General features: G+C 44.4%; 1 protein-coding gene across 9 annotated transcripts in view; it reads left to right on the top strand.

Moving 5' to 3' along the window:
- APBB2 (amyloid beta precursor protein binding family B member 2) overlaps positions 1-25,487 on the top strand; it is a 383,779-nt gene that overhangs the window by 261,372 nt on the left and 96,920 nt on the right. For 6 of the 9 annotated variants that reach the window (XM_058722758.1, XM_058722762.1, XM_058722761.1 and 3 more), the window contains 3 exons: positions 5,041-5,103; positions 5,497-5,582; positions 5,677-5,737. In XM_058722758.1, the coding sequence (XP_058578741.1) occupies positions 5,041-5,103; positions 5,497-5,582; positions 5,677-5,737 (210 nt within the window). The remainder of the gene's footprint in view (positions 1-5,040; positions 5,104-5,496; positions 5,583-5,676; positions 5,738-25,487) is intronic. The other 3 variants (XM_058722766.1, XM_058722767.1, XM_058722765.1) reach the window with 1 other exon arrangement.

Consider the following 25,487-nt stretch of genomic DNA (forward strand, 5'->3'; position numbering starts at 1 on the left):
CTGCATCGCTCGTGGTGTTTGTCAGGGCCCTGAGCAGCTCACCCCCTGGGAGGGGAAAATCCGCATATTACATTAGAACTGTGGAATTTCTTATACACTTAGAAATAAGATGAAAACACAAAGGAGCTATTCTGGCATCTTTTTACTGAGCTTCTTGACCCGATCAAGTAATCGTGACTGGCAAGAATCCTCAAGAAGGGCCTCGTCAGTGCTTTTTTTTGTTTGTTTTTAATGTCTTACTTATTTTTGAGAGAGAGTTGGGGAGAGGCAGAGAGAGAGGGAGACACAGAATCCAAAGCGGGCTGCGAGCTGTCCAGCACAAACCCCGATGCAGAGCTCGAACTCATGAACCGTGAGATCATGACCTGAGTTGAAGTTGGACACCTGAGCGACTGAGCTAACCAGGCACTCCCATGGCAGTATTTCTGAGCCTGTGAGCCTGTGGGTCAAGGATTGTGGCCAAGGTGACCTCTGAGGCTTGTAGGATATTTTGATTCCTTGGTCCTACCCCAGGCCACTGAGCTAGACCCTCTAGGGGTGGGACCTGGAAATCTGCCTTTATCATAAGCTTTCCAGGTGATTTTGTGCTGAGTAAGTACAAGAGCTGGCACTCTGGTGAAGCTCGTCTCCCTGTCTTTGTTTATATGTTACCTCCTCTCTGGACTCATCCTACTTCTCCTGGGAATTATTGCGATCATCCCTGAACTTTTTTTGAAAGCCCTTGATCCCATAGGGTCTTTTTGTAGTATTATTAACTGGTGGCATGTCAGTCTCCCTCCTTGGGGCGGGGGGTCAAGGCCTGTCCCCCTCATTTTGTGTCCTCAGCACCTGGCATAGGGTTCGTACAGGGTGATATTCATTAAATGTTGGCTGAATGAAGGAATAAACCAGTTTCATAGCTGAGGGAGCTCTTAGTTGACTTACTGTCGCAGCAAAGCCAGTACTAGTGTCCCCGGGCTCCTGACGCTCCCCTAGCTCACAGACACTAATTTAGTTCCTCAAGCGTTTGTCAGTCTGTTTGCTAGTTTGACTCTCTCTCTCTCTCTCTCTCTCTTTTTTTTTTTTTTTTATTACTTCTCTGGGTTATGTTTGTGTGATAAACCGTCACTCTATTCTTCTGAGACAGTGTCACATCCAACAAAACACAGAATGCATTTTAAAAAGAAGTTTAAAATATGCACATATATATGAATTTAGTGCTCATTAACATCGCCTGGACTGTTCCTTCGTGTTCCAAGATTAAGGTGCTCTGTCTTTTATCATCAAGGCCACACATACAGAGGCTCAAGTCGTGGCAAAAGAGGATGAAGAAGCATAATTCATTAACACTTTGTCGTCCATAGGTCCCCAAACTTTTTATTCTTACAAATGGCCTTATTTTTTTTCCTCCATGGAAAAGAGTAGAAGATACGGAAACTGCCACCTTGGGCACCTTCGGGCAGCCAGTCCCTGTGCTAATTGCTAGTGTTCTTAATCTCAGTTTGCCCACACTCTGATGGTGAGGTCCTCTTAGCCCTATTTCATAGACAAGGAGCTGAAGTCACAAAGCAGATGAGAGCAGAGGCAGGGTTTGAATGCGGGCTTTGCTGCAGAACTTCTGAAGTGCCCGTGGAGGTGATGATTCTACCTTCCGTCAAAGTCACTACGGAATGTTCGTTCTTTTGCTTTGCTCTCTGCCTGGTTCTCGGCAGGTTCACCTTCCGTGTTTGCTCTCCAGCTTACATTTTGATACCACTTCTTAGAGGCTTTCTCTTCCCCCTCGAACATCCTCAAGAACATGATGTAAGCTTGCTTCCAGCAGAAGAGCAGGGCAGCCTTCCTGTTTGACTTGTGGACTTGCTTTCTAAGATCTCAGAAGAGAAATCAGGAAGAAGAAAACTCTCAGTAGTCAAGGTATACAATTGGATTCCCTTCGTGGGTCCATCCTCACACAGATTCTGCTGTGTGGCCGTGAATGGCACCATGCTGAAAGGTCATGGAGGGTCATGATAAGCACCATGCTCCAGGGGCTGGGTCAGTCATCAGGGACACACCGCCTCTGAGGAGCTGAGAGTCTCCACAGCTCTCCCAGAATTCAGCATGGTCACTTTGATCAGGGTAAGGGGTGCTTCACCTGGCCAAGGTCGGGAGAAGCACCCGGAGAAACACCTGTAACTGGCACCAGAACACCACTGTGCCAAGATTTAGCTGCATCACCTGCAAGATTATTAGTTGGGGGGACATTGCTCATGGAAAATGATCTCTGTTCTTCCTTCACTGGCCTTTTCCCCTGTCAGTCTTGTCCTTCCTAAGGCAAATTGCCCACCTGCCTTTCCCTCTCTCACTGTTTTTCTCTTTGTCTCACCCTTTCTTTCACCTCTCACTCCCACCATGCAGACTGCAGACCGGGATGGCTGCAGACTTTCTGGAGAACCAAACAAGTTCTTTGGGTTGTTTTCTTTAAAAAAATTATTAGCTAAAGTGGTGTATTCTCGCTTTAAAAAATTAGATGAGGGGCCCCTGGGTGGCTCAGTTGGTTAAGCATCCAACTTCGGCTCAGGTCATGATATCATGGTTCATGAGTTCGAGCCCCATGTCAGGCTCTGTGCTGACAGCTTGGAGCCTGGAGCCTGCTTGGGATTCTGTGCCTCCCTCTCTCTCTGCCCCTCCCCCACTCATACTCTGTCTCAATAAATAAACATTTAAAAAAAATTAGATGAATAGAATATGTAGTTCTTAAAATTCAAGACAGATGGTTTTTATCTTTTGTTGCCCTTAATTTTAAAAAAGGAAAATTACGGTCACTTATACAGGGAAGAGAATTTCTAAAAATGAGGGTTTTTTAATATAGGAGGGAAAAGGGTCTTTTGTCCTAGTCATAACATGTTAGTCCTTATTGAGTTTTGTACTAAAGGGTTTCTTTAATAGTACCCATGTTATTTTAGCTTTTGAAAAATTGCTGTATACGACCTTTGTTTACTTAAATCTGCAAAAGGTGATTTTGGAAATTTGCCAGCTGACTCATGTCTCCGTAGCATAAGAGCTGGATTCATACAGTCTTAGAATTATAATCAACCTTTATGTTATAGGGACCCAACATCCAAAGGGTAAATACATTTTAAAAAATTGTTAAACCATACACACATACAGAGAACTATTTTAATTAAATGCCAAAGACTCTTCTGAATACTTGTTTTGCAAAAATACTCTTTATTTCTAGTCCCACACAGTGTCTGTTGAGGATAATTTGATTTCAGATTCCTTTTATCAGACACCCACTCTTTTTTTTTTCTACAAGAACATAATTACCTGGAGTCTTACTAATTCACCATCTGATATCCTTTTTCAACATTCAACTGAAGTGAAAAACAAATATTGCTCACATGTAAACAGTGATGATGATTTGGGATCAAACAGGCTTGTTTTCCTTTAAAAAAAAAAAAAAGAAATTCTAGCTCAGAATTCTTGGTATTTCACGTCCTTATCATGAGTACCCCTGCAATGGTGATTCAAAACCTTTCTTAGTTACTGGCCCCTCTGCAGATAATGAGAAAAATTGAGGATCTTCTCCCCTAGGAAACACACATACACAAAACCCCACCCTGATTTCAGGGGGTTCACAGGTCACCTCAGCTGACAAGTTAAGACTCTCCTATGTTATTAATTTTCTCAGCAGTGAAAACTGGATGCTGCTTTTGGGGATGGAGGAAGGACAGAGGCAAAGGGTGAGGCAGCATTCCTGCTCTTTTGCTCAACGAAAGACAGATGATTGTTTAAAAAGTAAATATAGTGATCTAAGTCCTACTTTATTTGGAAAACCTGCAGTTCGGATGCTTAGTCCAAAAAGGAGAGTGACAGTGATAGCAGCTGTGCGATAGTGATGACAAATTTGTATTTGCAGTGCCTCTGCTCTCGTTGAGTCCCATGGAGTTGACTGAACACCTCTTTCAACACCTGGCTCGTTTGAACTTAGCTGCTTTGGCTTTGAGTGGGTGTCAAAATCAGACTAATGTCATGAGCAGAAATTAGGGGTCACTATTCCCTTCTCATTTTCAAAGAACCTTAGTTGAAGGGACTTAGGTGGAAAGTCTCCATGGTTGATTTATCATTCAAGAAGAGAGGTTATGGGCCTGACACATCAGTGGAACAGATACACGAGGCTGTCCCTGGGTTTTGTGTGCTTCGTTTATTTCCCCAAATGTTAGATGAAAAATATTCGAATATTCACTCAATATAGAAGAAAAGAAAAAGACCACAAACAACATGGCCTGTCGCCTGAGGTGAATGGAAAGGGGTGTTTAGAGTCAAAAACCTATCGCAAGCGTTCTCCCAACAAGGCAAGGCTTGGTGCTTTGCTCTGCGATTATGTTTACAGAATCCTTTCGTGATCAAATACTAATTCATGAAGAAGCTTATGTGGCAAAGAAGCAGAGCTTTTGATGACTTTGAAGAGTTTACATTAGGTTGTGTAGAGCTATTTTTTGTCAGGTTAAATCTCAGCAGATGTGGCCGTCGGGCTGTGTTTTCTTATATCCCTCTTTCCCTCTCATTGTCCTCCTTTTTCCTTTTATGTGAAAATAATTTGAGCCCCAGCTTTTCATGCCCTTGGCCCTGGACATTCCCCAGTTTTCAGATGTGCACATCGACAGGCACCATCCCTAATTCCACCCCCACCTCAAGAAGACAGTTCTGTTTGGTTACCGGAAGAGAGAAGGTTTTCTGTGGAATTAGGCACACTAGGCATTTAGTACTTGACAGCATATTGTGTGGTTTTAAGGCCACGTGTGGAAGACCACTGACTGCTAATAGTGTTCAGGCGTTTGCCGTGGTAAGTAATGCACACTGCGTCTCTGTCCTCCTTGCTCTAGGCTGCAGGTGATAATCTAGATCTAGAGGCAGCTAACGTGCTGCTGGTAGAGTGAATTTGTTCCCTAACCCATCCTGTGAATATCAATGCTAACAACGGTGTCTTGTGTTTTTTTTTTCTTTTCTTCTTTCTTTCTTTTTTTTTTTTTTTTTAAATCAATGTGCTTTTTCCTATGTGAATAATTATATGTCTAGAAACAGCCATGGAGTGATTTTGCTGTTCTGAATGGGGGAAAGATTAATAGTGACATTTGGAAGGCAAGTATATTGTCAGATTCTAGATCATTTAATATTTCGTCCTTTTTGCATGGCTGTGGCTGTATCTTTTTCTTCTTCATGAATATCATCCATTCTGCAGGGACGCAGTGATGGGGCTTCTTGCTAGGGATGTCCAGCTCACACACATGTTGCCTTTATTTAATGTGTCCCGTTGTGAATGACGGCAAGCCGGTTGCCCCAGGCTCCCCGTTGTCTTGTACAAACCGGGGCTTGCACCGAGCCAGCACCCAGCGGTCCTTGCATGCCCTCTCCTGCCTAAGCTCACATACACTCTCTGCCTCATGCCGGGAGGACTCTTCTCCCCCTTGATATTTGAGGCCACGTCACGGGCCTTCCCCCTTTCTCCATTAACAGGGGTCTATTTTCCTCTAGGATTTGCATGCAGCTACAGTTAACCCGGACCCCAGTTTAAAAGAGTTTGAAGGAGCGACACTCCGCTATGCATCTTTGAAACTCAGGTAGGACATCGGCAGGACCTGCCGTCATGCATCGCTTCATGCAGCTGGAGTTTGCAGTAGAATTCTAAGTCCAGCTTTCTGTTTTTCTCCCTAGAAATGCCCCCCATGCTGATGACGACGATTCCTGCAGTATCAATAGTGACCCAGAAGCCAAGGTTCGTACGAAACCCGCTTTTCAGCAGCCAGGTTATATTCTTGCAGCAAAGTAACGACTTTGGAAATGGCTCGGTTTTTATGAATGATCAACCCAGAGCCACCTACGATGTAATTATTCCTCAATCCTCTCTCTTTCCAATTCTCTAACACTTAAAATAAATCCCCAGGAGAAGTTAGGCTTGGGAGGGTCTCCATGATTGTCGAGACTCTGCCTGCATCTCACTGCATTGGCTCTTTGCACAATGTAGTAGGTTGAAATGATTGTTCGGAAGGGTGGGCTTCAGAAGCCTTTAGAGACAAAGCAGGCTCTGCCTTGCAGAACAACGGGAGGCGCAGCTGACAGGTGGGACAGGACTCCTCGTGCCCACCTCTCCCAGGACAGCCTCACACCTTTGCTATCATTTTCGTAAACACGGGCCTGATTTATGTGGAAAACGAGAGTAAACTTTTGCTTCTGGACCTTTGGTGGGGCACCAGCAAGGCCACCATGGGCGTATGGCCAGTGCAGTTGCACGAGGTCCTATGCCTGGGGTTTAATGGTGTGTGGTCGCCATCTTGAAATTCTTAATCATTTTATCTTTGACTTTGCATTTTTGTAAGTGAAGTCCAACAGGGTCGCGGCGGAGCATGCCCCAGGAAGTTGGAGCTTTGGTTTATGCATAGTCCTGCCACCTCCCTACCTCCCTGAGAGATTCTCAACTGCCTGTCCCCCTCTGCTTGGCACCTCGGGCCTTGCCGAACATCCTCACACCTGCTTCCGTCCAACAGTTACTGGTGCCTTCCATTCCAGTAGGGGCCTGTGAACATGGGGAGAGTTCGCCTTGGGGACACATGCCCCTGTGGCATCTTGAAAAGGGGTGAGAGAGTGGCCTGCCCAGTGCAGGCTGATAGCACAGAGGTGTGTCCCGTGGGGGTGAGGCCCTGCCCGTCCATAGTCTAAGCACTAGTGTGCTTGGCACAGATGTCACCATACCCTTGGGGGTCACCTGTCTGCTGTGGGTCACGGTCATGGGAAGAGGGGATTCCCTGTTCCTGGGCAGGGCATGGAGCATCGGCCCAGCAGCTGGTGGGATGGGGGAAGCCCAGAAGGTGATGGTTTGTGGGAGGGGGGCACGCAGGGCCCTGGGGCACCTGCGAGCGCCTACACTTAACCCTGCACGTATCCCTTTGCCCAAGGGAGCATGACTTCAAATACCAAGTAAAAAACACCATAATGAGCGAAGAGAATGCACAAGAAAGGAAACAGTTTTGTTTCAGTACTTTTTACAGCATTTTCTTCCTGCCTTTTGAACAGGGGCTCTGCATTTTCATTCTTCATATTTCATTTCCATTTGCAAGCTGGTCCTGGATATTTTTTCTGAGTCCCAAAGCAGATCAGTGTCTATGAATAAAACAGCAAATAAGTTCCCTTAGTAGTCGTCACATGGGAGACACCACGCAGCTTGAAAACGTTGACTCCTTTGCTGCCATATCGCCGTCAATGCTGCGCGAGTCAGGGCTCGCAGCGGAAGCCTCCGCCGATCCTGGTCTGCTCAGCTTCATGCTAAGCACGGTCTCCTAGGATGAAGGCCATTCTTAGAGCAAGTGGCATTCTGAACAAGTCCTTGGGCTGCTGCTGACATGCTGGCCTTTTAAAGATAAATTCTGTGGCAGGGAGCGGATGCAGTAAAACAGGAAGATGGGCTGGGAATAATTTGCTTTGCTACCAAGTGTTTTACAAGGCTTATCAGCAAAGGCTGGAGAGGAGGGGCAGTGGGCAGCCCCATCTCCCTCTGCCCTGAAGGGCTGGGGAGTGATGGCCTGGGAAATAGAGCGGGCGGGAAGGGGGATGCCCCAGAGGAAGATGGGATTGGTACCAGGAACAGGAGGCCAGGTTGAAATATTACCCAAGTTGTGCTTTCCCTTTTTACCTCCCAGGGGTACTGTTCACTGCATTCTTTATCTGCCACCTTGCTAGTGCTCATGTCGCTTCCAACGCCTGTTGTGAATTTGTTTGTGTTAATAAGGAGGCTTTGTTTTGTCATAACTCACCTGAGTTTGAAACAGAGAAGTACATGTGTTGTATTTATTTTAATGTATTTTAAGTTTATGTATTTTGAGAGAGAGACAGAGACCGAGAGACAGAGCATAAGTGGGGGAAGAACAGAGAGAGGGGGAGAGAGAGAATCCCAAGCAGGCTCTGCACTGACAGCACAGAGCCCGATGTGGGGCTTGAACTCACAAACCATGTGATCATGACCTGAGCTGAAATCAAGAATGAGACATTTAACTGACTGAGCCACTGTGCCTCGTGTATTATTTATTTTATACCCTACTTTGTTCTATATAAGATCTTAGAAGACTTATGAGAACAAAAGCTTTCTTTTTTAAACCACAGAAAATATAAAAGAATAATTAATAGATCTGTCTGTACTGGGACAACAGACAAGAGTCAGAAAAGATTAGGGCAAAGAAAGAAACCTGACTTTTCAGATCATGGAACTCTGCACAGTAATGGAGATTGACCTGCAGGTTTATTTTTGTGCCTCTAGGTGATCATTTACATCAAGGATTCTTAGGGTGAATGGCACAAATCCCTGGAAGGACAACTCAGAATCCTAAAAAGATGTTCACAAACTATATGTGCTTCTAACTAACCTCACCCTCCCTAGATTCTGAAGGTCCTTGTGCTGTAGAAAGCCACTGTCATTGTTGAGGACTTAGAGGACATTGGGAGGGCAAAGGGTTTTATAACCCTACAATATATGAATCACACTATGCATGAGGCAAAAGCCTCTCAGTTCATTACGGTATGTAATGGATTTTCTAGCACTTCTTTATAAAGTAACTATAAAAATGAATATTGAGTGTTAACTTTTTGCCAGGCATTGTCCTAAAGACTTTGTGTCTGTTGATTCTCATCCACAGAAAAATTCACTGGGCTAAGTATCATTATCTCTAGATTGCAGATGAGGAAACTGAGGCATAGAAAGTTAAAGAGCTAGAAAGTAAATAGAGTCAAGATCTGAATCCAGGCCATTTATCTACAGAGCCCACACTCACTAGACTTTGTATAGAGAGAATTCCTTATACATTGCATATTTGAAAGTTGGTAAGAGAATAGATCTTAAAAGTCCTTATCACAAGAAAAAAACTTTTGTATGTATGGTGATGGTTGTTAACTAGACTTATTGTGGTGATCATTTTGCAACATACACAAATGTTGAATCATTCTGTTGTACACTTGAAACTTATAATGCTATCTATCAATTATACCTCAATTTAAAAAAAAAACATTCTCACTTGGAGCTGTATTTAGGGGCAACCACCAAATGATGTGTCCTCAACAATATTCCAACTCTATGTGGATATGTAGAAATTTGGATTTTGTCAGTTGGTATTTCACAGCATTAGTCACTGGAAGCAAAGGATAAACACCCAAGCAAAACTCATTTCAAGTAAATTGAAAGATTTACTTGATTATAACAGTAATTATAAGAAGATTATAACAGTGTGGACGGAAGATTATAACAGTGTGGACCAGCTTGCAGCTTGCTGGTCTGACTTGAGGCAGTGATGAACTGTACTCTAGAAGTGGAAGGGATAGGCTGCAGGGTTTTCAGACCATCCCTTAATAGCAAACTTTCAACTAGGCTTACGGTCAAGGTTGGACCTAGATCAGGAGTGAAGATAGGCTGCGTTGCTGGTGATTGGCAGATCCGCACACTTTCATTCACCATGCACATGGCAGGACTGACCTCCCTTAGAGGAAATTGAGGAGTCTGGCTGTGCTTCCCTTCTGGATGCATGGTCACCACCCCCTAAGGGAAGTGAGTGAGGGAAGCCCTGCAGAGAAGGCCAAGCTGTTCTTTCAGAATTACAACTTTATACACACACACACACACACACACACACACACACACACAATTTATTGTCAAGTTGGCTGACATACAGTGTATACAGTGTGCTCTTGGTTTTGGGGGTAGATTCCCGTGATTCATCACTTACATACAACACCCAGTGCTCATCCCAACAAGTGCCCTCCTCAGTGCCCATCACCCGTTTTCCCCTCTCCCTGTCCTCCCATCAACCCTCAGTTTGTTCTCTGTATTTCAGAGACACTTAGGGTTTGCCTCCCTCTCTGTTTGAAGCTATTTTTTCCCTTCCCTTCCCCCATGGTCTTCTGTTATGAGTGAAAACCTATGATATCTGTCTTTCTCTGACTGACTTATTTCATTTAGCATAATACCCTCTGGTTCCATCCACATTGTTGCAAACAGCAGGATTTCATTCTTTCCCATTGCCAAGTAGTATCAGAATTACAACTATTTTAAAATCCAGCGGCCCTAAGTGAAATTATTTTTTTACAAATTTTGAAAAAGTCACTGAGTTGAGCACTGACTTCAGTGAAGTCACTTTGGAGGAGTGCCCCGACAACACACACATACCCTCTGTCCGCCACCTGCCTGATTAATGCCACCTGGGCCAGCTAAGAAGCAGAAGTGGCCAGACCCACATTTTCCAGATGTTCAGGTTCTTTTGTGGAAGTAAGTTCCTTCAGATAACCCTTCACGTTCCTTCAGTCTGCCAAAGACCAGGAAACTGAGTGCCCCCCCAGGTAAGCAGAAAGTATCCTTTCTTTAGGGGGAAAAAAAAAATTAATTCAATGTGCCATGGAATTGTAAATATAGCCCTTGAGAACTGATTACTAAGAAGTTATTACAGACGATGTCTGCCTTCCTAAATGAAACTTACATGCTAAAAAAATAAATATCATTTTAGCCTGTTAGGATGTAGGTACATACAAACACTCTCTAGCTATTCTCAGTCTGGCCACCTTGAAAATCATTTGTTGAGGGGCGCCTGGGTGGCGCAGTCGGTTAAGCGTCCGACTTCAGCCAGGTCGCGGTCTCGCGGTCCGTGAGTTCGAGCCCCGCGTCAGGCTCTGGGCTGATGGCTCGGAGCCTGGAGCCTGTTTCGGATTCTGTGTCTCCCTCTCTCTCTGCCCCTCCCCCGTTCATGCTCTGTCTCTCTCTGTCCCAAAAATAAATAAAAAACGTTGAAAAAAAAATTTAAAAAAAAAAAAAAATAAATAAAAAAATAAAAAAAAAAAAAAAAGAAAATCATTTGTTGGGTGAAACCTCTATAAATAGCAGTGGCAACGTAAAATGACGCCCCCCCCCCCACCACGCACATATGCATCCCCTAGACATGCTTCACCTCCCTCCCACCCTCCCCAAAGAGCAAAGTATTTTTAAAACTCTGAAAATGTTTTTCGAGACTACTTAATTTTTTATACAGTAATTTTTTTGGTAGTTGATAGCAGTGTATATGTGTGTATAGAATTCCAAGCTCTTTTTTTTTTAAGTTTATTTATTTTGAGAGAGAGAGAGAGCATGAGCAGGGGAGGGGCAGAGAGAGAGAGAGAGAATGTCCCATGCAGGCTCCGTGCTGTCAGCACAGAGCCCAGTTTGGGGCTTGAACTCATGAACCATGAGATCATGACCTGAGCCGAAAGAGTCGGACCCTTAACTGACTGAGCCATCCAGATGACCCCTGAGCTCTTTATTTAACTTTTTATTTTAAAATAATTCTAGATTTATTGAAGAGTCACAAAGATTGAGTTCTTATATACCCTTCACCTAGCTTTCCTTAATAATGTCTCCATAATCATCATATAATTCAAACTAATAAATTAATATTGATACCATATTATTAACTAAACTATAGACCTTATTCATAATTTTTCTTTTTTTTTTTTTTTTTCCACTAATGTCATTTTTTTTGCTCCAGGACCCAATCTAGGATATTATAGGAAAATTATTTCATGAGGCACCTGGGTGGCTCAGTCAGTTGAGTATCTGACTTTTGGTTTTGGCTCAGGTCACAATCTCACTGTTTTGTGAGTTTGAGCCCCGCATCTGGCTCTGTGCTGGCAATGCGGAGGCTGCTTGGGATTCTCTCTCTCTCTCCTTCTCTGTCCCTTCACTGCTCATGCTGTGTCTGTCTCTCGAAACTTTTTTTTAATTTAAAAATTATTTCATATATTCCTTTCCATAATTCTCAGATTTCCCATTTCTTAACTCCATTAACATAATATTCCATTTAATTAATAGTACCATAATCTGTCTAGACACCCAGTGGCCATAGGAGCACCTTCTAGCCCTGCAAAGCAGAGAGCTACAATTTTATAAAAATAGGTGACTTTTGTTTTCTTTTGTTTATTTATTTTCAAGATTTTATTCTTAAGTAATCCCTACACCCAACATGGGGCTCAAACTCACGACCCCAAAATCAAGAGTCACATGCTGTACTGACTGAGCCAGCCAGGTACCTGAGACTTTTTTTTTTCTTTTAAATTATTGCTTTGGTATAGCTTGCTGAAACTGGTATCACCAGGTCAAAGGCTGTCAGTTTATGGCTCTGTCACCTACTGCAGAATTGCTTTTCAGAAAGGCTACAACAGCACGTAATTCCACCAGTAATGTCCTAGAATATACCTCTTCGTTCACTGCCTGCTTTACTCTAGCCTTTGCCATTTTAATTTATTCACCCTCGTTTTATGCATGTGAGTTACTCTGTCCTCTAAAATTTCCCCTTCTTAAATTATAGAGAAAGAGCATTGCTTTATGAAACTCTCTGTTCCTGTCCATCCTTGCCTGTTTTTTCCTCTTTGCTTGTTTAGGTAAAAACTTTATTTTGAAATAATTTTAAATATACAGAAAAGTTGCAAATATAATAGAGTTCCTAAATCCTCTTCCCCCAGCTTACCCTGGTGGAATAACCATAGTACATTTGTCAAAACTGAGAAATTAACATGGGCACAAAATGATTAACTGAACACATTTGTTCTGATATTACCAGTTTTTTCTTCTAATGTCCTTTTTCTCTTTCAAGACCTCATTTCGGGGTACCATATTGTGTTTAGTTCTATGCATTTTAAATTCAAAACTTTATTCATGATTGTAATCTTAAATATTTTTCTCTAATTATTTTTTCTGTCTATTTTGTGTTACTTTTCCATGTGAAAAAGGGTTTAAAATTCCTGTTACACAAACCTTTTGGAGATAATTGCCTCTTGCACTTCCTTTTTTCAGAAGGCAACTCCTTGCTGTATTTGGGCAGCCCGGTAGCTTGCATTTCTAAATTCTCATAATTTGCTGTCTGACCTCTTGCTCATCCTACTTTAATACCGTAAAATCCAAATTTAGCCCCATAAAACTGTCCTTTTTTGACGGCATGTAGCACACTGTTGGCCAAACGACTGACTGTAATGACCGACACTAAAATAAAAATTTATAGTTAAATTGTAGAAAACTTAATGCTTTAAAAAAGGGTGCTACTTAGAGTTCTTTCTCACCCTTTGTGTCCCTCTGCTTGGACTTCTGTAAAGGAGATGTTCCGCCACCTTGCGGAAAGTATTGAAAATTACATCTTAAAAGAAATCAGCAAAGGCTGTATTTCATTTGGAATCATTAAATTGCTTTTAGCTGAAAGTGTGACACTGGAGATAATCTGAAGGGCCTTCTTTACGGGTGAACAAAAAAGTGAGTCCCAGAACATTTGAGTAAATAAGTTTCCTATGTTCAAACAATTAGTAGTAGAGATAGTACACAAAGGTAAGTCTCCTGGGCTTTGGACCACCCCATCTTTGTGTATAACAAATCAATTCCAGGATATTTGGAAAGAGAGGTTTTAAGAATTGCCTTTAGGCGTGCATAGGTGGCTCAGTTGGTCGTGTCCAACTTCAGCTCAGGTCATGATCTGTCAGTTCGCGAGTTCAAGCCCCGCATCAGGCTCTGTGCGGCCGCTCAGAGCCTGGAGCCTGCTTCGGATTCTTTGTCTCCCTCTCTCTCTGCCCCTCCCCCACTCGCACTCCGTCTTTCTCTCTCTCTCAAAAACAAATAAACATTAAAAAAAAACCTTTTTTTTAAAAAAAGAATTGGCTTTAGAACACACTTCTTTGAAATCCATAATAAAGGAACTGGGTAAGGAAGATTATATTGTTGCAGGCATTTAATTCTCTAGCTTTCAGCTTCCTCGCCTGTTAAAAATCAACGTGCCATCATCTCAGAAGTCACTCCGGTTCTGAAAAATTTTAAGATTCCAGATGAAATGTAGCAGTCCTGACCTCTGGCATCTGGAGATGAAATAGTTCAGTCTGATCTGTCCTCTAATGTGGAGGAGGGAAGAGAGTAATTTGCTCTCTAGTGCTCTCCAGGGCTGGAGATGGGCTGCTGGCTCCCCTTTTCCAGACGCACACTCAGCCCGTGCTCTGCACACGGGCACTCACGTGCAGTTTTCCTGGAGACACAAGGCATCGTGTTTATTGTCCCATATTATAGATAAGAAACTGAGCTTTGAATAGGTCACATAGTTTTTTGTGTTTTTTTTTTTTTTTTATCACACGGCTAGTAACTCGTGGAAGTAGGACTTGAACTCAGACACATTTGACTCTAAAGGCCAAGAAAGTATCATGCTTACCCACTCCCAGTTATTGGCTCCCTAAGCTTTGGGGTCAAACTTAGGCTGTCTGAGTGTTTTAGGTGGAGGTGCCAGAGATGTCAGAGGTGGGTATGGGTGAGGGAACTGTAAGGTCATTGCTCGAGGACAGACTCCCCCTTCCTTCTCACCGTCATCCAGACTCACGTGGTCCAGTCCTTTGCAGTGCATTCGGACCCCCCTGCACGTGTTGGCCAATTCAGATTCAGCTGTTCTGGGGCGAGGCAAGGGACCGCCTCTCTGTTAGGCTCTCCAGCAGTGCTGCTGCTGGTGGTGGCCTACCCGCAGCACTTCAAGTAGTAAAGCTGAGAAGTTTGAAACTGAGGCACCGTTTTCATGCATCGTCTGCAGAGAAGTAGACGTAGCCTTTCTACATTTGCGCCTTCTGTTATGGCCCATTTGCCACCTGTGCTCAGCTGCTTGGGGATTTTTTTAACCAGGTGCTGGATTCTGCGTAAGCTCTGCTTGTCTGCTTACTCTTCTGTTATGACCTGCCCCCAGAAGGGGAGAAAGGAGAAGGAGATGATGGAAATCAGTCCAAGGATGGGTTTGCTGGAGGAACTTTCTGAAGTGAATGATGAACGGACATGAAATTCTAAGACGCCTCTGTGAGCTTTATTTGTCCGTGCCCTCCCTTGGTTCCGATTAGCGTAGATCTTCATGAAGTAATTATATTAGGGGCTACTGACTAGATTAGCACAAACAGATAAACAGGAAGGGGCAGGGAGTATCCACTCATTCAGACTTATTTCTGGTCTGTGTAGCAAATTTATTATCATTATTTAGCATTAGTGTGGGATTTTATGTCTGTGTGTAGTTCTTATAATTGACTTTTATTCATGTGGCACAGGTTTTTCTTTCAAATCCTCATCTGTATGAAAATGTTGGATTTGATTTCTGTTGTGGATTTCTTAATTTAAGCATCAAACACATTTAGTGAGTGCACAGCGCTAAAGGAGAAGCTGCATTATAAATGGTAAAGAGCATTCAGGGATTTTGGACCCAGACTGAGTGGGTTTAAAGCCAGACTCTGCTATTTCCTAGCTGGGTAACCTTGGGCAAGTTACTTAGCCTCTCTGTACCCCCGTTTCCTCTTTTGTAGAGTGAGGATAATAACAGTACCTACTTCACATTAAGTGGGATAAACATTAAGTGAGTTGATATGTTATAAACATAACATATATGTCAAGTGCTTGGAAACGTCTCTGGAACATAATAAGCATTCTCTGTGCATTAGCCATGATTACTCTTTCTGTTACAAAGAGGAATAGATACCCTCTGTCCTCCTTCAAGGGGCAGGCAACAAATAGACAAATTCGATGCGTTGTTCTAAGTGCTGATTTGATGAATAGCGGCCATGCCAGGGGCATCTACCCGGGCCAACAGTAAGAGGGGGCTCATGTGTTTTCCCAGAAGGGGATGATGCTAAGCCTAAGGGTGCTTGCATTGCAACAGGATTTAGTGATTCTTCCCCATTCAGTAAACATAAATGCAGAAGGTTTGAAAATAATTTTTTGTATAAATTTGTGTTCAATTTCAGCAAATGCTTTTAGGAACGGATCTGTTAATATGAAATTCAGTCGTATTTGTCCATTGCTACAGGTAACATTATTTCTGCTATCTGTTCCTATATACTTATGTAACCATGCCAAAACTTGGTAGCTTAAAACAGCCACTTATTTTGCTCACAGTTTTGTGGAATTTGGGGAGGGTTCAGTACTGCAGTTCCTCTCCGATCCACATGGAGGCAGCTGGCACCTGAGGGTCCACTTCCAAGATGGCTTCTTACTCACATGCCTGGTGGCTCCGTGTTCCTTGGCTTCTCTCTCTCCTCACCCAGCAGCTCATCTCTCAGGGCCTCTTCGTGTGGCTTGGGTTTCTCACAGTGGTGGTCTCTGGGTCTGTGGTGTGATGTCTGGCTTCTAAGAAGCAGGAAGCTAAAGCCACCAGGTGAGACAAGGCTATTCCTGAAAGTGGCACCACATCACTACCATATTCTGTTGATCAGAGCAGTCCCAGCCCAACTAAGGTGGAGGCATGGACTCTGCCTCTCGAGGGAGGGTGGCAAGGTCACACTGCCAGAGTACGTAGGAGGGGAGGCTTTGTTGCGGCTATCTTTGGGACGTACAAGCTGCGGTAAACGTCATTCCCACATTTCAGTCGCTCAACAAAAATGCCTTTAGTGAAGGACATTATCAACACAGTTGAATCAAGAAACCAGGGCACAGAGCCAATGATGAACATATCAAGTCTTGGCAGAATGAGATTCATCCTCTCGCATGTGGCTTTTAGGTTGACATTCACAAAGAGAAAATACAGACTATGTCATTCAAGTCTTAAGAGGAACGGGAGGACGGTAAAGAGGCAGAGTGATCTGCCCAAGAGCCCATGCCTCGTCGGGGAAGAGCAGGATTCAAAACCAGTCTTCCTGGCCCTAGTTCAGCACAGTTTTCCATTGAGCAGAGCTGACACTCATTCTCGGACACTGAGCCCTTGGCCTGGGATGCTCATTTCGTCTCCCAGCCCAGAGGACAGCTTTTGTGTTTCTACAGCTGTTTTTCTCCCTTTATTTGCCAACACGGCCAAACATAATGCTGTGTTTCTGGCAGAACCATGGCTTCCTTTCCCTTATTAACTTCTGGTCACAGCACTTGTCAGAGTGAGCGGTCGAGGAATTGGCAGCCGTGGGATTCCCCCAAGTTTTGAAGGCACTGTTGAAACGAGGTGTATTGTTATCCATTGTTGGCAGCTGCGCCCTATGGTGGCAGATGCCTGGAAAGGCTAATTAAGGAAAGGCAGACTTCCTCTTCCCCTGAAGGAAGCCAGCAGGAAACAGGTGAGGCGACAGATAGCCGCCAGCAGCAGCAGCGACAGCCATGAGCATCCTGGGAATGCTGGGGCAGCAGGTGCGTGAACCTGGCCCTGTGGGATCCTGGCAGAGAATCGGCCACGGTAATCACAGAACTGAGCAGCCTCGGGCAGAAACAGCAGCGATGCATTCATCCAGCCAGGCTGAGTCCTCCAGAAAGGGCCACCTGGGGGCCCTGATGCTGGCCTGTTGGGGCTACCTGGAAAATTGCCAAAAGATACCAGACCTTGTTCTCTTGGAGCTGTCAGCTGAGAAATAATACCAGTACCAGTACTGAGGTTCTAATGCAAACATTTCTTATTTATTGGCAGTTAATAAAATTCACAGAGGAATGATGGCTCTTCCTAGGTGACCGTCAGAATGATTCAGATGCTGAGTCATTGTAGCTGAGCCACACCTTCCGCTCTTTCCCAAGACTCCTGGTTAGGGTGAAGCCATAAAGATCTGAGCCTGAGTTCTTCCTCCACTCCTGGCTCTGCTGCTTATAAGGAAATCATTTTCATAGTCAGGCTTCCTTATTTTCAGTATCTGAGGCTGAGAGTGACCGCTCTCAACAGTTGTCTGCTGTGGATTCGTCCACCCATTCATTTGGCATATATTTATTCAACAGCTGTTCTGTGCAGCAGGTATGAGGCCCATCAGCCTGAGGAGGGGAGCAAAAGAAAACAATACAGCAGAGAAAATGTTAATCTCATTTAAGAACAACAGTAATAATGTGGCTAGAAGAGAGAACTTACAACTGTGCATGGAATTTCAGTTGCTTCATGTTGAAGGCAATGTTTGAGATGAGTCCACTAAGGAATATTACATGAATTATTTTTTTAAGTTTATTTATTTTGAGAGAGGGAGAGAGAGTGCATGCACACATGTGAGCAAGGGAGGGACAGAGAGAAAGGGAAGGAGAGAGAATCCCAAGCAGGCTCTGCACTGTCCGTGCATGACCCAATGCAGGGCTCAAACTCACAAACTGTGAGATCATGACCTGAGCCGAAATCAGGAGTTAGACGCTTAACCAACTGAGCCACCCAGGAACCCCAACACATGAATAATTTTAATTAACAAGTGTCTGTCAGTGGATGAATGAATAAAGAATATGTAGTATATTTATACATATACCTATATGTGTGTATATTATGTGTATATGTCTGTATACAGCTACGAGAAAGAAGGAAATCCTGCCGTTTGGGACAACATGAATGGACTTTGAGGGTATGATGCTAAGTAAGATAAGCCACACAGAGAAAGACAAATACTGTATGATATTACTTATATGTGGAATCTAAAAAAGCCAAGCTTAATAAATAAATAAGCCAAACTCGTGGAAACAATGTGGTTACCAGGGGCTCAGGTGTGGGGGAAATGGGGAGATGTTGGTCAAAGGGTACAAACTTCCAGCTATGAGATAAAAGTTCTGGGGACCTAATGCACAAAATGGTGATCACAGTCAACAGTACTGTACTATAAACTTCAGAGTTGCTAAGAGACTAGATTGTAATTGTCCTCACCACACACGCACGCACGCATGCACGCACACACAGATAATTATGTGATGTGAAACAGGTATTAGCTAATGTTATAATAGTGTTCATATTATATAAATATATCAAACCAGTGTCATTGTGTCTGTTATATCTTTAAAAATAATTAGCTTAAGAGGCATCTGAGTGGCTCAGTGAGGTAAGCGTCTGATTCTTGGTTTTGGCTCAGGCCATGATCTCAGAATTTCATGGGTTCAAGCCTCACGTTGGGCTCTGTGCTAGCAGAGTGTGGAGGCTGCTTGGCATTCTCTCTTTCCCCCTCCCCCACTTGCACTGTCTCTGTCTCTCTCAAATAAACTGAAAAAAAATTTTTTTAATAAAAATAAGATAATTAGCTTAAAAGATAATTTCAGTTGACTTTGAGACCCTTAGACTAAAAATCACTTCATTAAGATTATGGTTAACTGTTGAACCAACATATTCTTAACCCAGATCTCCAGTCAGATGATGCTTTAGTTCACCTTCTGTTGGCACAGAGTAGAGATCTGTCCCTTTGGATTCTATTATAGTCTCCCATTCTCTTAAGTGGGCTTGCTGCCTACAAAGAGGTAGACAGGTCCCTGCCTGGAGCCCCCTTTTCTGCTTCAGGCACGTTACCGATGGTCAATCCAAGTAACAATAACTCCCATCACTGGCAAAGCTGGGAAGTTGGGCCATGTAAATGACACATGGAACCTAGAGCCAAGAGTATATGATTTCTCAAAAAGTCCTTCCCATGAGAGCCTCAGCATTTAGAGAGCTGTGAGTTCAGATGAGATCTGTCGTGACCTAGAGCTTTTTTATGGACACTGCTCAGTTTTTTCCCTCTGCTCTAATGCTATAGGCCAGTGTCGCTCAGTAAGTAACATAACATGCCATGTGAAGTTCATCTTTCTGACTTCAGATATTCTGATACATTGCTGCCATATTTTAGTTGAGATCTAGAAACAACAGCATGAATGGACGTCCTGGGTAAACTGTCATCATTTGGGAACAGTAGAGGGTGGGTGGAGAAGGAAACTCCCATTACTCATTCCATCCGTGTGCTGGGCACCTATTGGGGGTGTTATGTGCTGTGGGTCTTCTGATTCTTGGAACAACCCTGCAAGGAAGGTGATAGGTGTCCATTTTACAGAGGAGGAAATTGAGATTTACAGAATCGAAGTCACTTTCCTAAAATCGCAAACCTATTACGTAGACAAGCTAAAATTTGAACCCGAGTAAGGCAGACTCTAAAGCCCGCGTTCTTTCTGATAATAAAATGATGATAGCTAATGTCCGTAGAGCATTCAGTATGTACAAGGCACGGATACACCAAGATGGTTTTCGGGCCATTACTGGCAAGCTCAGTTTTCTGTCTTTCAGGCTCATCAAGCACCTCTGTAAATGGCGATAACAAGCGCCCACATGGTGTCACCCCTGTTCTGTTCTCACAAGCCCCGGGAGGTATGTGCTTTGGTTTCTCCTATTTTTAGTTGAAGCTGAGGGACAGAATTGTAGGTGACGTGCCCACAGTTCCACAGCCGGCAGATGGCAGTGCTGAGGTTTGCACCCAGGCAGCCTGGCTCCTGAGCCCACGCTCCGGACTCTCTTCCCTGTCCTGTAACATGGGACTTGCCACGGCCTTGCAAGCGTGACTGGTTTGTTGCACTGATCCCCTGTGTCATCACTGCGGATTCTGAACCACCAGCTCAAGTTTCCCTGAAGATGTGCAACTGTGTCAGAGACTGAGAGGAAATATAAAATGCGGGGTTTTTGTGCACGTTTTTTTGTTTTTGTTTGTCTGCTTGCTTATTCGTGGTGATCCCAGGCAGTTGGCTCCCCAGTGAATGACAAAAGAGGAAAAGCCGGCCAGCATTTTTGTCCCTAATGCAGGGCCATGCTCCAAGGGGAAGGATTACCAAGCAGGAGCTGAAATACCTGGGCTCTAGCTCCAGCTCTGTTGCTGGTGAGCTGTGCAACTTTGAATAAGTCACTTAACCTCTCTGGGCTTCGCTTTTCTCATCTGTAGAAGAGGATGATGCTCATGCCTTTTCTGGGAACCTCACGGTGTTACTGTGGGGACCAAAGATGTTACGGCAGTGCTTGGGTAACTCTGCAGCTCTAGCTAAACATGAAGTATGATAATTGGTCTTCCAGTAGTTTCTTTAAAAAATTCTGGGGGCGCCTGGGTGGCGCAGTCGGTTAAGCGTCCAACTTCAGCCAGGTCACGATCTCGCGGTCCGTGAGTTCGAGCCCCGCGTCAGGCTCTGGGCTGACGGCTCGGAGCCTGGAGCCTGCTTCCGATTCTGTGTCTCCCTCTCTCTCCGCCCCTCCCCCGTTCATGCTCTGTCTCTCTCTGTCCCAAAAATAAAAATTAAAAACGTTGAAAAAAAAAAAATTAAAAAAAAAAAAATTCTGATGTAGTGGCCCCCAGCAGTGCTGTCAGTCGTGGTGAGTTACCAGTTTTGGCTGCTATGTGGATGAAGTCAGCTAGAGGCCAGTCCCAGGCATGCTCAGTCTGAAGCAACCACCCTGTCTCTCTAAACCCTGAGCTTGGGAATCATTGGAACTGGAGTTTTTACAGTGTGTCATAGCTTCTCACAAGCAGCATAAATTTGTTTCCCAGGCCCTAGAAAAGAGGTAAAATGGAAACTGTCTGGTAACACAGTGGTTGCTAATGGAAATGCAGATAGGACCGGCTTACGTAAGTTATGTGAGGAGTTTAAATCTAATTTCCAGAAAGGAGACCGTGATGACATGTGTACAAGACATGGGGTTGTCTCGTGCCTCATTTTATAGACAAAACAAGCCTTGAAGCAGTTTTTTGACTGGTTGCATTCTGTGTGTGTTGTGACTTTTCACTGTACATAGAACAAGTTACTCTTCCCTTTTCCTTTATGTTAGAGCACATTTTTGGTAAAGCGTTCATCGGTTCAGAATTTTTCGGTGGTTTCGCCAGAATGGGAACAAAGCACCTGAGTCCAGCCGCAAAAGTGTTCCTTTCCTGGTGCCCCTGGTTAAAGCCCAGTCTGGGCTTAGCCTCCAGAGTCCTGGTTGAAAAGATTTGAGCTTTAAACAACAGGGGCTTTATGCTAGCTTTTAAAAAAAAAAAAAAAAATCCTTACTCCGAGCTCTATGTAAGTACTAATTGACTTCAAAGTTGCCCCCTGTTGCAGGGAACTGTGGGTGGTTTGCTTGCTCCTTTCCCTCGGCTGTCCCACCCCCTCACAGGGGCTGCAGGCTTACAAGGAGGCCAAGTGGAGGACTGCAGCAGAATCTGGCCAGCTGCCTTGAACGGCATTAAAGCACTCCTACCGTCACAGAGATAACTAATGTAGCACCTATAAAACATCTTCCCCAAAATCTTTTTTTTTTTTTTAACTTCTTAAAAAGTTGACACAGAGGGAAAAAAAATGACACAGGAAGCTGGAAAGTTTCCCAGTGGCCCATAGCATATTTTGGTGTTCCATTAAATGCGAAACACCTTCCCATTCCTCTGGAGTTCTTTGAGGACCTCTCTCTATGAAAGCTGGGAAGTCTGCAGAGATGAGCTGAGTCCCTATACGTTAGCAGGGGTGATGATGTGCCAGTTAAGGCTGGTCTTCTTTCCCACTAGAGTAAGCTGTGTAAAATCAAGATAATTAGCCCGGCCCGCCCTGGGCATCTCACATTGTTCACATATGAAGACATTCTGAAGACTTAAAAACAAATACTTTGTTTACTCCTACCATTCCCTCCTTCATGCTGTAAAGGCTCTTCCCAAAGCCTTTGAATGATGGGGTGGTCAATGCTCTGATGCATTCTCATGGAATATTAACTCATCGTGCTGTTTTTAAAGCTTTGCCCCAGAGACGGGGCAGCCCTTTTGCTAGATGGTTCCTTATTTTAGTATCTTATTCCTGAAGAAGTTCAGTATTACTGCTGTCCAAATTATCCTTACAATTCCAAAGCCCCTACCTCTTGCTCGATATGCTGTGTGGAAGGACAGTTTTCAGTTGGCGTTTTCCCCACACTCATTCACATACTTCAAGATTAATCTGTGAAAATTAATCTGGACTCCCTCTGCTGTTCTTTAGAATTCACAAGGCTCATGACACTTTGATTAGTTTTGCTGATTTTTTTTCTGGATGCACTGCATTTTCTCAGAAGAAAAAATTAAACAGATATAAGTGCTGAATGATGTGCTTAAAACTGACCTAGGCATTGTGGGATTAAAAAAAAAAAAAAATATTCTGGTTCTCTGACCTCAGGTGGCTCTTAGGGGAACCTGCAGGGGACAGTGGAAGGGGTACTGTGTTGAGAATCAGGAGACTGCCCTCTCTCCTGCTCACCCATACCTGCCTCTCACAGGCTGGTCTTCCGTGGGCAAGTCACCTTCTTTTGATGGGCCTCATCGATCAAGCAAAGAGGACAAGAAAAGCTTTGAGTTCAGCTCTGAAAACAAGGCTTAGAGGCTAACTGGGGAGCTGGAATTAATTCAAATACAGCATTTCGAGATGAACTATTGACTTTCTACCACAGGAGTTTAGGAAAAGAAGAGAGGAGTTTGGGAATGAGGCTTCTCCTTGAACTTGAACCAGCCATCTGGGCCCAAATCACTAGACCCACCCTAGCTACATTCTGGGGTCAGAAGCCCAGGTGTCCCCTAGCTGGCTTGGTCCCGGTCTGGGAGCCCTGTCCTGTCAAGGGTACTGGGAAAGTCAGAATACTAAGTTCTTGTTCCTTTCCTCTGACCCTTCCCACCACGTTTTTCTGTCTCAGGGCCTCCCCTCTCTGCACCCCATCTCTGTCAAGGCTTACCTCGTGGACTACTTACTCTCTTGTGCCTCATTACCGTCTCAAGGCTTTGGGACAGGATCCAAACTGTGGAGTCACATCTCCTCCTGGACTTTTGGGAAGACGTTGCCTTGCAACACTCTCTGGGTCCCTGCCCTCCTTGGTTATTTTGTGTGATCACCAAAGTTGGTCACAGTCATGCTTGCTCTTAGAACAGTTTTCAGTTTCTGGAACCCCTGAGCATTCTTATGGCTCCTCCTATCCATCTTTCCTTGCATCCCCACACATGCCAGTTAAGACATGATTTTATTTGAGACACCGGTATATTGGAACAGGAACCAACTATATAAGTCGACATGGGCCAAAGATGGTTCATTCGAATAGAAACACATCTTGCATTGGGAAGGCACAGCTCAGCTAATACAGGCTGAGAGCTGCCAATCTCCATGTGAAGAACAAAGTGGGAAGTCATTACCTTGGTAGTGTGGCATTTGTTTTTTTTTAAGATATATCTTTATTTTTGAATGTTTATTTTTGAGAAGAGAGTGTGAGCAGAGGAGGGGCCGTGGGGGGGGGGGGGAGGGGAAGGGGGACAGAGGATCCAAAGCAGGCTCCACGCCGACAGCACATAGCCCGATGTGGGGCTTGAACTCAGGAACTACAAGATCATGACCTGAGCTGATGTCAGATGCTTAAACCTACTGAGCCAACCCAGGCTCCCCACGTGGCGTTTATTTCTGAAACAGGCTTGCTAATGGCAGCACTTGCGTTGTGCCTGCTTGTAAGAAGCCACAAGGGACCTCTTTGGTCAGATAGAGTCTAAGATGTACCCATTCCTCAGATACCTTGTCATCTCTAGGATTAACATTTTTAGCCTTCATTCTAGTCTCTTGCTGTGAATGCCTTCCTTTTTAATATCTCAGCCCTGTGTACATCATTCCTGCCCTAAGAATGCAGTATATCTCATTTAAAGCAAATTCCTTAAAACAACTAGTTAAAATCCTTCTTCTTGAGTTGCCATAAATGTTTTGGAAGAGCACCCATTCATACTCATCTTTGTGTTACCTCGCTGCCAGTTGGTCAGGGACTGTTTCAGTAAGCGGTGGTTACTGCAGGAACCTCTTGAAGACAGACCTTCCGCGTCTGCTCCACTCCCTGCAAGGCAGACGCTCGTTCTTGTTAGTGGGTGATGCCCTCGGGACATGGGTCTACTCATCTGCGAAATGAGGTGGTTGGCTTCCAGGGTCCCCAGAGCCCTTGTGTTCTGGCTCTCTGTGCCGTGGTTAAATGCTTCCCCTCTGTGAGTACTTGGCAGACTTCTAGGAGTCAGCCTCGAGAACTGAAACATGGTAAATGCTCTCTTTGGGGTTGATCACAGCAGTGCTTACAATTAAGGTCTTTGTAGGTTTGTACTTTATGAGCTCAATGAGTTCGTTCGTCTCACTTTGTAAAAAGTGCAGACTTGTCATTTCTTGGTGAGTAGTGTCGTGAACCCTTTCTTACAAACCAACGACAAAATTGCAGTCAGTCCCAGTGATGAGGACAATTATAGCTAACTTTTACCAGGCAGCCAACTTTATATATATGCACTTATTTAATGAACTCTTACCGCAGTCAGGCTCCATGCTTGGGGGTGAGGGATATTGTCGACCAAACTTCCTGCCTTCATGTAACTTACCTTCCCGTGTGAGGTAAACCGCAAAACACAGAAGTGGAATAGAAGCACATTAGGTGAAAATACTTGCTATAGAGAAAAATCGAGTAGGGAAGAGAGAACTAGATCATGCTGGGGGTGGGGGGGTGGGGGTAGGGGAGGGAGGATTGCAGTTTTGCATAATCAGGGAAGGCCTCCCGAGAAGGGAGACATCGAGTGCAATGTGAGGGAGGGCACCGGGTGGATAAAGGGGGAAGCCGGAGGTGAGCATTTGCCTGGCAGAGGAGGGATCGGCCTGGAGGCCAGTGCGGCTGGAGCCACGTGAAAGAGCCAGGGGGACAGGAGTGGGATGAGATGTTTGAGAGGTATTTCACAGTTGGAAATGTCCTGAGGGATCTTTCAGCCCAAACTCTTCTCCCTCCTTGGCACCCCCTTCTCCTCTCTTACTTGTTCAATGAGGAAAGGGAAGC

The sequence above is a fragment of the Neofelis nebulosa genome, chromosome 3, assembly GCF_028018385.1.
Source record: "Neofelis nebulosa isolate mNeoNeb1 chromosome 3, mNeoNeb1.pri, whole genome shotgun sequence".
Lineage (NCBI taxonomy): Eukaryota > Metazoa > Chordata > Mammalia > Carnivora > Felidae > Neofelis > Neofelis nebulosa.